General features: G+C 65.0%; 2 protein-coding genes across 14 annotated transcripts in view; both read right to left on the bottom strand.

Moving 5' to 3' along the window:
- Nucleotides 1-3418: 3418 nt before the first annotated feature.
- STAC3 (SH3 and cysteine rich domain 3) lies at nt 3419-8787 on the bottom strand. Of its 3 annotated transcripts, XM_054183263.1 has the most exons (13): nt 8741-8787; nt 8037-8423; nt 7209-7275; nt 6551-6809; nt 6308-6405; nt 5979-6054; nt 5802-5899; nt 5613-5679; nt 5270-5319; nt 5030-5133; nt 4470-4521; nt 4104-4241; nt 3419-3871 (listed from the first exon to the last, which is right to left on the bottom strand). In XM_054183263.1, exons 1-13 carry the CDS (start codon nt 8770-8772, stop codon nt 3773-3775), a joined length of 1527 nt encoding a protein of 508 aa, XP_054039238.1. In that variant the 5' UTR covers nt 8773-8787; the 3' UTR covers nt 3419-3772. The 3 variants fall into 3 exon arrangements, with proteins under 3 accessions (XP_054039238.1, XP_054039237.1, XP_054039239.1); XM_054183262.1 differs by lacking the exon at nt 8741-8787 and having other exon boundaries at nt 5802-5896; nt 8037-8263; XM_054183264.1 differs by lacking the exon at nt 8741-8787 and having other exon boundaries at nt 6551-6782; nt 8037-8239.
- A 489-nt stretch (nt 8788-9276) lies between these two features.
- The window catches only part of R3HDM2 (R3H domain containing 2), a 53877-nt gene continuing 51684 nt past the window's right edge, over nt 9277-11469 (bottom strand). For all 11 annotated transcript variants that reach the window (XM_054183256.1, XM_054183257.1, XM_054183251.1 and 8 more), the window contains one exon: nt 9277-9982. In XM_054183256.1, the coding sequence (XP_054039231.1) occupies nt 9639-9982 (344 nt within the window). In that variant the 3' untranslated portion in view covers nt 9277-9638. The remainder of the gene's footprint in view (nt 9983-11469) is intronic.

Genomic DNA, 11469 nt, shown 5'->3' with positions numbered 1-11469 from the left:
ACCTCCCACCCCACTCCCTGGGGCTCACTGTCCTCACATGCCCCACAAAAGGGGTGCGCAGGAGGCAGGTGCCCCCATCCCCTCCACGCCAGTGCTGCTCTCCTGGGATGACGTATGGATCCGGCACGAGACCAGAGGTATTTCAGTTGATTTCTGGGCCTTGCAAAGACTCCTGACCTTTCATGAGATGCAGAGAGAAAGTGAGGTGATTAATCTGGCAGGTCAGGGTGGCTCCTCTGCTCTGATGTGTTACGTGGGGTCGGTGGCAGACCCCTTGCATACACCAGCTGCAGAGGATGTAGCAGTGAGATGCTGAGTGTCCCCATGCCAGAAGAGTCACTGCCCCTCTCTGGGTCACAACCGGGCCGTGGGCACCAGGAATGGGAAAAACATGAGCCAGGCCAAAGCCTAAACTTCTGCTGCGCAGCCATGCTGGGGGGTGTGTGTGTGTACACACAGTGCCTGTGGGGCACACGCTCCCCTGACCACACCAGGCCACCCTGCGCCACCTTTCCCCCCCATGGAGGAGGCCATGGCACTCTCAGCCTCTTGCCCATCAGGTTCAAATCATAGAATGGTTCCGATTAGAAGGGACCTTAAAGCCCATCCAGTGTCCCCCCCCTGCCCTGGGCAGGGACACCCCCCACCAGCCCAGGTTGCTCCAAGCCCCATCCAACCTGGCCTTGAGCCCCTCCAGGGATGGGGCAGCCACAGCTTCTCTGGGCAACCTGGGCCAGGGGCTCACCCCCCTCACAGCAAACAATTTCTCGTATCTCAGATTTCATCTAAATCTCCCTCTTTCAGGTTAAAACCCTTCCTCCTCGTCCCATGGCTCCCCTCCCGGCTCCAGAGTCCCTCCCCAGCTTTCCTGGAGCCCCTTGAGGGACTGGAAGGGGCTGGAAGGTCTCCCCGGAGCCTTCTCTTCTCCAGGCTGAACCCCCCCAGCTCTCTCAGCCTGTCCCCACAGCAGAGGGGCTCCAGCCCTCTGGTCATCTCTGTGGCCTCCGCTGGATCTATTCGAACAGGTCCATGTCCTTCTCACGTTGGGGACTCCAGAGCTGGACGCAGTACTCCAGGTGGGGTGTCACCAGAGGAGAGCAGAGGGGCAGAATCCCCTCCCTCGCCCTGCTGGCCACGCTTCTTGTGATGCAGCCCAGGATGGGGGTGGTCTCTGGGCTGCCAGCGCACATTGCTGGCTCATGTGACTCTCCCCACCTCTGCTTGCCCCCCGCATCTCACTTGCCATAAAGTTGTCCACCCCGGGGAAGGCGGAGGGCAGCAGGGGACTGGGCTGCAGCGGCCGGAGAGGCTGTGAGGAGCACCTGGGCACATGGCGGAGCTGTGAGGGGGGGAAGGAATTCACCTCTTAATCTCCTATTAACTGCTGATCAATCCAATTAGATCTTGCATGTAATGAAGGCCATCTGCTTGGTAGGGCTGGGCCCCAGCACTCCCTCCCCATCCCAACGCATGTGCCATCCTGCACAGCCGACGGAGAAGCCCGTGTGCGCTGGCAGGGAAGGGGTCTGGGGATGGGAGGCTGATGAAAGGGGTTTTACCCGATTTTCCAGATGACTCTAATTAAGTTGTTCTCTTCAGCTGTTAAATTAGCTGGAGCCTTCCCCCCTTCCCTGGGTGGGTTCCCCCCCCTTCCCCTCCCTATTTCTCAGATGCAGCAAATCAGCTTCCAGCCCCCCTCCCCCCCCCCCCCCCCGCAGGGCTCTTCAAATAAATAAATAGACAGTCCCAGTAAAATTAACCATATGAGGAGCTGCAAATGAGGTGGAAAATTTTAATGGTTCGGCATTTAAAAGCTGTCTGACAGGAGGTAAGGACGTGAGTGAGCAGGGAGGAAGCAGTCCTGGGAGATGTGTTATCCCCCCCCCCCCCCATATTTCCATCATTCTCTGCTGCCCCGGAGCAGCGTCTCCCAGCTGGGGCTGGGGAGGGACCCCCAGTGCGGAGACCCGGCAGCTGCCCCCGTGCCCCCCGCCCGGCGGCAGCCTCAGGGACCGCTGCGGGCCGGGGGACCCCGCAGGCCCCGGCCCTTCGTGGCGCCAGGGGGATCCGGCAGCGGTGACCCTGGGCCGGGCGGGCCCGGGCTGGCAGGGAGCCGGGGCCGTGGGCCACGCACTCCCGCGGGAGCTGGCAGCGGGCCACTGGGTGAACGGATCCGGGCACGGATGGTGCCTCCTTCCCGGCTCCATCACCGGGAGCGGCTCCCGGGCGCCAGCAGCCCCGGCACGGCCCGCCCGGCCAGAGGCGGAAGGTGGAGCCCCCCCCGCCCCGCGGAAGCCGAGCCCCTCCAGCGCAGCCCCTGCTGCAGGCGGGGCGGGATGAGAAAGGGGCGGCCGGGCCGGCACTGGGGGGGCGGCGGGGCGGGGGGAGCACGGGGACCCCCCCCGACCCCGGCCCGGCCGGCGGCCTCCGCGGGGCAGCCCCGGTAGCGGGACGGGGCTGCGGGACCGGCTCGCCCTCGGGTCCCGCCGCCCCCTCCCCGGGGACGCCGCGATGGCGGCGGGTGAGCGGGACGGGGCTCGCGCCGCCTGCAGGGCTCGCCGTCCGCCAGGGGGCGCCGCGTCCGCCGCCGCCTCGTCTGCAGAGCTGTGCATACGGCGGTGCCGCGCGGCGCGTCAACAGCGCCCCCTCCCGGCGAGGCCCGTACCGGGAGCCCACAGCGCCGGCGGCCCCGCCGAGGCCTCCGCCCGCCCCGGCCCGGCGGGTTCCACGGCGATCGCGGCCTCGCTGCGGCCCCGCCGGGCCGGGCCGTCCCAGCGCTGCTTGTCGCCGGGGCGACGGGCGGCGCGCGCTACCGGTCCCCGTCGCCATGGATACCGCCCTGCCCACCCCCGCGGCCCCGCTTCCGGCCCGTCACCGTAGCTACCGCCGACGTCACGGTTCCGGGACGTCACGGGCGGCTCGCGCAGCCGCCACCGCCTCCGCCGGGCCCTCACCCCTCCCGGCGCAGGCAGCGGGGTCGGCGGCGTGTCGGCCCCGGGGCGGGCGCTCCCTCCCGCGCCGCCCGCCCGGCCACCTGTTCCTGGCTCGGTGCTCGCCCCCCGCCTTCCAAGGACTCGTCCTGTCCCCGCGCCCCGTCACCTGTCGCCCGCGGCCCCTATTCGGGCCCCGCCGGGCCCCGCGCCAGCGCCCGGCCCCGGCCCTCCCGGGGATGCGGAACGGGGCGGGGGGGGGGGGGTGGTCCTGCCCCCTTCCCCTCGCACCGCCCGGGGCTGCGCGGATCCCAAGGGGGGCCGCGGGTGCCGCGTTGGGGTGGAGGGTCGGGGAAGGGGCCTGTACGGAGCAGGAAAGCGCCGGCGCGGCCCCCCCCCGGCCCGGTCCGCAGCAGCTGGGGCCACCGGCAGCCCCGCCGTGACCCCCGTCCGCCCCCCTAGGAAATCCAAAGCGGGGCGAGCGCGGCGCTGGAGCAGACGTGTATTGCCGAAACCCGGGATCGCACAGCCCGGAGCAGCGGGGCAGGACCGCGCTCACCCCCCCGAGGCACCCGCCACCTCGGGCGGGGGGGGGCTGGGCGGCCTCCAGAAGGAGCCTGGGGATGCCCCCTCCCTGCACCCCGTGTCTCTGAAGGCACCAAAAACCCCACGGGGGAAACAGCCCACGAGGTGCCTCCCCCACCCCCGGCCCGGTGGAGACGGTCCCCACCGGAGACCCCACCGCCGCAGGCATCGGGGAGAGGGGGGGCTGCTGTCCCCTCCCCATCCCAGCCGGGGTCCGTCCCTTCCCCGGCTGGGGGGCCCTGGGACGCTGCCCCCGCTCAGATCTCCTGCAGGAAGTCCACGGGGAAGAGCCCCACTTTGCGGCCGGTGGAGACTTTCACGTAACCGTTCACCTCCTCGCCCTTCTGCACCACGATCTGGGGGCGAGAGGGGCGCAGGTGAGACCCCCGGGGCCCCACAGAGCCAGGGGAAAGGCAGCAGCCCCCGGGCTGGGCAGAGGGGGTCCCGTCCCGGGGGGTGGGCAGTGTGGGGACGCTGTCACAGGCCGGGCAGAGCGCGGCCGGGGGGTGCCAGGGGGTGGCCGTGGGGTGGGGGGCTGCAGGTGGGGGCGGGAGGACCACGGGCTGTGACCGCGTGGTCCCATCTCACCTGATCTTTCTTCAGCGTGATCTGCCCGATCTCCCGGTTGCCCACGAAGGAGCGGGTCACCTTGTGCACCCGCTCACCTGCCCGCACCCGGATGATGAAGTTTGGAGGGAAGTAGCCGACTTTTTCACCGATCTTCCCCTGAAAGAAGTCAGTGGATGGGTGTGAGGTGGGGGTTGGAGCCAACCTGTATGGCCTCCAGATTCCCCCATGACAAACAGCCTCTGCAGGTGGTGGCTTGGCCCGAGGACGCAGCAGATTTCGGGGGCTGTGTGCCCCGCAGAGTGCGATTTGCGCTCCCAGCTGACGTTTCCCTCTGCTTTAAGCTCTGCATCTTTCCCCTCTGTGCTTGTAGGACGCCAGCCTTACCCGCCACCACTCCTCGTTGGAGTCATCCACCACTGTGATCTTCTCCCCTGGCCTGCAAAGGGAAGGCAGGGCTCAGTGTGAGGGGGGGGCGTGCCCCGCCCCGCCATGGGAGACCCTGAGGTTGTCAAGGAAAATTGCCCTTCCCACAGCACTGGCTCCTAGAGCCCCGTGTCGGGGGAGGCTGAGGAACACGCACAGCCTGCGGGCTCAGGGATAGCCAGGTCCCGTGCGGGAACAGCTCTGCGTCAAGTCCGGGGGGCAAGAAATGAGTGGAACCGCATCAGGAGAAAGACCCGCAGCCTCGGGACTGAGGCTGGTGCCCAAAGCCCGGGGGCTGGGAGAGCTGCCGCAGCCAGAGCCAGGGCCCCCGCTCCAGAAAAGCCACAAAACCCAAACCACAGCCAGCGTGGCTCTAATTTCTGCCCTCATTCATTCATTCGCAGACCTCTCCTGGCCGCAAGAGCCTCATAGTTGAGGCGAAGATTTCTCCCCCTCCCCACTGGACACGCCACGTCCTTCCCCTCATCACCCCTGTGCCCCCTACATGGCTGGGAACTTACGGGAAATCAAGGTCATCTTTCTCCAGGGCTTTGAAGCGATAAAGTGCCACAAAATAGTGAGACTGCAGGTAGCCACCGCGGATCCCTGGCTGTGGCTTCTTGTTCTAGGGGAGGAGGAAAGAGGGGTTGGGAACCCCAGAGAGGGTGAGGACAGCCCCGGGGAGCCCAGCAGGGAGATCCCTGCGGCCTCTGCCCAGGCTGCCGGGGGCCTTTTGGGCATAGGGTGAGGGCAACAGCCACCTTGTCATCTGTTGGGCTCTTCTCAGTCTTCTTGTCCCCTTCAGAGGTGCCTGGAAATGGGAGGAGGGCGGTTACATCCCTCCTGGTGCTGCTCCCTGCGCTGGGACCAGCTTCCTCCCGAGGGTCACCTGTGCCCACGTCAGCGAGGGAAGCAGAGTGCCCCAGGGTGGAGACCTGAACTGAAGACCCCCTTTTGCAGGGTCAAACCCACCCCAGTGGGCCCCCCAAGTACAGTCTCCCCATCAGGCTCCCTCCCGGCCCCATGCTTGTGGCTGGAGCGCGTTCCCCCCCCAGCTCCTTGGCCCTTGTGTGCAGCCGGCCCCGCTGCCCTCGCAGCACTCACCGCCCTCGGCTTTGCCCCCTTCTGTCTTCGTGGCCTCTGGTTCCTCATCCATCATAGCAGCCAGAGGCTGCAAGGCACAGAGCTGTCAGGGGGTGCAGGGCGGGCAGGGAGGTGGGGGTGGCAATGGGGCGCAGGCTGCGCTGCTGGGACCCTGGGGCGTTCGGAGCGCCAGGCCAACCCCGCACTCACGTTTTTCTTGTCGTCCTGCCCTTTCTTGCGCTCCTTGTTGGCCATAATGACGCCCGTCCGCAGGGTCTCGAACACAGGGTCGCTCCTGTTGGCTGCTGCTGGGGCATAGGGATGGCGAGAGGGGCTCAGCCCCAGGACGCGAGGAGATGGGGCTCCCGGCGTGGGGGCGGCACTTACAGAGCAGATCCTTGGCGCAGGCATATTGCTGGTCGCTGTAGAGGGGTGAGCTGTACGCCCGGCGGAACCCTGGGGGCTGGAAGGAAAGAGGAGGTCAGAGCGTTGACCGCCACCCCGACCCGTGGGCCCTCCCGCGGGGGCTGAGGGCAGAGCGGGTGGACCCCCCCGGCAGAGGGTGAAGCCGGGGTTCATCCCTCGGACCCAGGACGGGAGGTGGGGCATGGCGCCCCGGTGCTGCCCACGGGGACCGAGCCGGCCGCTCCCCGCCGCGGTGCTTCGGCCTCCCCCGCGAGGTCGTGCCCCCAGCCCGGGGCCGCTGGAACACTCACGATTTTGCCGAAGCAGCGCTGCATCTCCACGTAGGACTGGCAGTGGTGGTGGATGTTAGTTTTGCAGTTCTTGCACCTCAGGCCAAATTTGTTGTTGACTGGCGGTGGGGGGGCAGGGGGGTGGAAAGGAGAGGCAATGTGACACTGCAGCTGCGGGGATGGCTGGGCTGGAGCCCTCGCCAGCCTTGGCCCCCAGCCCTCGCCCTGAGCGTGGCCCCCAGCCCCAGCCCCCTCAGGACTCACGGACAATCATGCGGGCACAAACGTCACAGAACTTGGGCTTTTTGAAGTAATGATCTTTGAACTTGTGGGGTTTGTCATTGACAAGTTTCTGGGGCTCGGGAGGGGGCTCAGGCTCTTCCTCCTCTTCCTCCTCTTCCTCCTCCTCATAGATGTAGTAGATGGGTCCCCCTGAGGGGCTCACCAGCTCCCCGTTGGGCTGCGGCTCTGGCGCCGTCTCCTCCTTGGGCTTTCGCTGGAAAAGTTGCTTCAGCTTCTGTAGCTGCCGGGGCAGGAGAGGATGCATTGCACATGGCAGACACGTGGGGTGAGGCAGGCGGGCAGAGAAGCCGGTGCCTGGCTCCTGCCCCTTTGCTCTGACCTAGAGACTCCTTCTTCCCCAAGTGGGAGGACACCACAGACGTCCCGGGGCAGAAACGCTGCGAGGACAGGGACTCTCCTGGCCCCGTGAGGTCCCCACAGAAGGAGAAACTGTGGCTCCTGAGCACCACGTGGATGTGGGCACCCCAGGGAAAAGCCAAGCTGGGAAATGGCCACCCAGTGCCCTGCTGGATCAGGAGCCCACGGGACATCGCCGGCCCCACAAAGACTCCTGGGGCTGACGATGGCAGGAAGGTGGCTTCCCCTGGCCACCCAAGCTGCCCTGTGGGCACCCACTTACCCGGCTCTTGGGTTTCCCACCTGAAGCAGGTGAAGCCGGTGGCTCTGGCACTTCCTTCTCTGTCATGCTGTGAGGGGAAAAGAGAGATGTCGCGTTGGCCGGGGCTGTTCCCACTGCGGGTGCCCGGGGGGAGGCAGGAGAGCCAGACCTTGCTGGATGGGAAGCATCTCCTGCCCCAGCAGCATCCCCCCGCTGCCCTGCCTGCGGCTCCTGCCCCAGCAAGGGCCACTCCTGCTGTGGGCGAGTCCTGGGGACGCGGGGGACCCGCTGGGCCCTGCGGCGCAGGCTCCCAGCCCGGCGTGCGCAGCACTGCTGCTTGCTTGGTGGAGGTGGTGCCAAGCGCTGTGAGCCAGACCCCGGGCTACCTGCACGTGTCCGTCTCTGTCTAGACATCTCCATCTCACTATTAAACTGCAAATGGTGCCATTCTTGGCCCCCTAGAACAAGCACACCTGTGACGCTTGTCTGGCGTCCCCGCACAGTCCTGCTTTCTTCTCCATAGAAGCCCCATGCTACCGTCGGGGCAGGATCTGCTCCTGCATCCCCCAAAACGTGCCCGATTCCACCTTTGACTGTTAACCATCCCCATGGTCCTTCTACCCAGACATCACTATTTTTGGTGATACCTAACACGAGGCCTCCCCATGCCCCCACGGAAACCAACCAGGACCACCATCAGGGAAACAGCGATGGGGGCTGGGGGGTCCTGGGGCAAGGGGTGCTGCAGCAGCAAAGAGCCCTGGGGTCTTGCAGCGACGTGGGTGGAGCAGGGGCCCACGGGGGTTGGTGACCACGATGAGAGGGAGCCGCACGCGGAGACACACTTACCCTGTGTTTGCAGCTCTTGTCCTGCGATGAAAAACCCCGCAGAGGGTGGCCGACGTTGGGTCCCCGTTGGCTGCAGAGCCCCCAGCCCTCCGTGCCGGGTGCGCAGGGAGGGGGGCAGCCGCCCCAGTGCCGTGGAGGGCGGGAGTGACAGGCCAGAGGGGAACCGACAGCTGAGCGCTGGCGGAGGCTGACGCCGAGAAATTGGAGCCCATGCATGAGCCGGGAGGGGAGCGGGGTGGAGAGGAGCCACTGGCTATTTGCGTTAGTGGGTTGCTGGGTGTCACAGGGGCCCACCCACCCCCTGGCACGAGGCCGCCGCGGAGCCGGGGCACACCGAGTGCTCCAGCCTTGATGTCTCGTTTGCTCTCGCATTTGAGGCCCCTGCAGCTGGGAGGGGAGAAGGGGAGAGGGGCAGCGGTGTGGTCTCTCATGGCGCAGCTCTCGTGGCCGCCCCGTACCCTCTGGCAGCAAATCCTGCTGGTCCGCTCTCCACTGAGACAGAGACCTGCCACGGAGCAGGGAACTGGGGACCCCGTTGCTATCGTGCTGCCCTGCAGCGGGTGCCGGGTCCCTGCAGCTGGACAGGCACCCAGTGCCAGCGTCCCCGCACTCGCGCCCCTGCCAGGTGGCCGGTGGCAGCGGAGCAGGACTTTGCACCAAGGTGGGGGCTGAAGCCCCCGCCCGGCCTTCCAGGCAGCTCTTACCTCTCCACGGGCACCTGCTCCTGAAGGTGCATCCAGATGCTGCAAGAGGCTCCAGCTGCCACGATGAGGGTGGTAGGGTGGTGCCAGCCCAACTCCTGCACCCGCGGGGCAGGAGGACACACCGACACCCACACCCATCAGCTCAAGGGCTGCTCCCCTGTAATCAGGAGGAGCATGTCGCTTCCTGGCAGGGAATGCAGCCGGGGACACCCCACGCCCCCATTCTTGCCATTGCACAGCTGCATGGGGCCAGCGGCTGGGAAAAGAGGCTACCAATATCTGAAGGCGGGGGGAGGGGGACAGGACCAGCCCCAGGTCAAAGTGCTCGGCGCTCTTCTCCCAGTCTCGGCTCCCAGCCTTGGCAAGCCCTGAGCTCGCGGCCCTTGTAGGTGCCAAGCACGGGGGCAGGACCGGGGCAGGAACACATCACCCTGCGAGCGCCCCTGCGGCTCCCTGGTCGTCACCTCCCCCTGCAGAGGCGGCACAGACAGCCCCTAGCACTGGTACTGGCGGAAAACGGGAAAGCAGCGTTAAAGTGATGGACAAGTTTTCTTTTTATATTTAAAAACAACCCCCCAAATAAAACAAAACCAAAAATACCCCCCAAATAATAATCAGATTAAATAAAATGTGCAGTGAACATACCAATCAACACCTGTATGTGCGGTTCAACACAGTGCTTAACAAAACAATATACACAGGGTAAGGTGGGCGGGCACGGGCATCACTCCAAAAATAATAATAATAAAAAAAAAAAAAAAATCAATTTCTCGTCTCTTAATTATGTCCATATAAATATATCCAGGAAGGAGGGTGAGAGGAAGGGAGGGCAGAAAGGAAGAGAGAAGGCAGAGGGAAGTGCCCGCAGTCCAGTGTGCTCTGTGCCCATGCGTGAGCCCTACTGTGAGCTGGCACGCTCCAGCACCCGCAAGTCGTAGTTCTTTTTGGCCACACGCAGCTTGAAGCGGCTGAGGGAGTTGTTGAGGCGGAGGGAGGCATTCTGGGCGGCCAGCGGGCTGGGGAACACGGCCACGATGGTGTATAAGGCAGCGAGGTCACTGTGCCTGCCGTTCTCTGGAGTCCCGTTGTTGTCCCCGCCGCCCCCATCTCCATGGCGCCCCTGAGTCTCTTTGAGCCACTGGATTTTGGCACCAGCCATGGCGAGCTGGGTGAAGAGCTTGTCAGCCTCTGTCCGCGTGATGCCCTCGGGCAGGTCTGTCACCTCCAGCACTCGGCCCAGCACTGCAGTGGAAAGAGAGCACGTGTCAGACCCTTGGGTAGCACCAGCACAGCAAGAGCTGCTGAGCGCGCTCCTCACCAGCCAAGCCCTGGGCTCGCAGAAGTCACCTCTACTTTGCCCATGAAAGCAGCACTTCGCTAAGCTGCCCCCTCGTCAGGAATGTACCTTTTTACGCCCGTCACTTCTTTCCCCTCAAACTGCCCCTGCCATTCTGCTCCCTACAGTGTCCCATCCCGATCCTTTCTGATGCCCGCATCCCGGTCCCTGCACGGCCTGCTTCGAGAGGAGACTGGTCTTTCCCATTTGCCCAGAGCTCCAGCAACACCAGCTCCTCCTCGCTTCCTTTGGCTGGGCTTGGCTTTTCAGTTAGGGCTTTCCCGGGTGCTCTGCCCCCTCTTCCTCCCCTCATCCTTGGGTACCAGGATCGGGAGCTAACCCAACTCTCCTGGCCTCCGTTCCCGGAAGGGAGAAAGACAGGCGGCAGCCATGGAGGCGGCTGACATGGGCGGATCCTGAGTGTGACACTGCCCTGCGTGCTTCCCCATGGGGAGGATCCCCGTGCGCGCCCAGGACCGCGTCATGCCAACCTCTTTGCCTCTGCTCTCTGGTACCCAAACGCTTCTGCTGCCTCCTGGCTCCAGCCCTGGCTTTTGGGCTTAGCGAGGGCCGGCTGAATGGATTCTTTGCTAATATTAACGTGGCATGTAATGAACGTGCCAGCCGCCAGGACGGGGGCAGCTCTCCGGCAAGCAACTCTTAAAGGGCCCCCTGCAACCAGCTGCTGGTGGTGGCGGTGACGTGGGGGACAAGGCTGAAGCCTCCGGAGAGCCAGCGAAGACCACCTCCCTTCCAGGCCGTCTGGCTCATGCCCTACGATACAGGTCTTGTACTGCTGCGCAGAGAGGCCAGACGTGTGCCTCTCCTTCCCTCCCTGATGACCAAGCGGAGACCCCCGGGTTGAGGAACAGGGTGTCCCTTCCCCTTTTGGGGGAAACGATCCACTGGGGATTTCAGCCCGCACAGCCACCCCTGGAAGACCCCGAAGTCCTTTATAAAGATGAGGGCTCTGCAGCCCCTGGTCCCGCTGGGAAATGGAAGCATGAGAGGGAAGGGTCACTTGGGAAGGCAACAGTGGGAAAAAGATGTCAGGGGTCTGGACACTCACTTTCTGCTGACAGAGAGGAATAAAATCCCGGGAGTTCTGCCAGCTCCACCTGCCCCATCATTTCAACCTTCACAGAGGCAGGAATAGGGCCCAGGTGTCCTGGTGCTCATCACCGGCTCCCCAACAATTTCTCCCCACTCTTCCTCAAAAGCTTTGCTCAGTGCAGGCAGCGTTTACTGGGCTCCTGAGCAAGCCCCGTCCTCCCGCATCCCCATGGGAACGGCCGACCGGGACCGGCTGTGCTCCCCCCGGCCAGTCCTCACGGGGCTGGGGGTGTGGGGTGTTTGTGTGGGGGAGGTGGTGGCAGGTAGGAACCGCTCTCCA

Source organism: Rissa tridactyla, chromosome 24 (assembly GCF_028500815.1).
Source record: "Rissa tridactyla isolate bRisTri1 chromosome 24, bRisTri1.patW.cur.20221130, whole genome shotgun sequence".
Lineage (NCBI taxonomy): Eukaryota > Metazoa > Chordata > Aves > Charadriiformes > Laridae > Rissa > Rissa tridactyla.
The sequence above is the reverse complement of the archived record's forward strand: the minus strand, read 5'-3'. Positions and strand labels throughout refer to the sequence as shown.

Coding starts and splice junctions, on each gene's coding strand:
- STAC3 (XM_054183263.1), bottom strand. CDS start 8,772: ATGCACCTTCAGGAGCAGGTGCCCGTGGAGAG. Junction 7,276..8,036: donor ACAAGAGCTGCAAACACAGG/GTAAGTGTGTCT, acceptor TTCCCCTCACAG/CATGACAGAGAAGGAAGTGC. Junction 5,320..5,612: donor AGGGGGCAAAGCCGAGGGCG/GTGAGTGCTGCG, acceptor TCCCATTTCCAG/GCACCTCTGAAGGGGACAAG.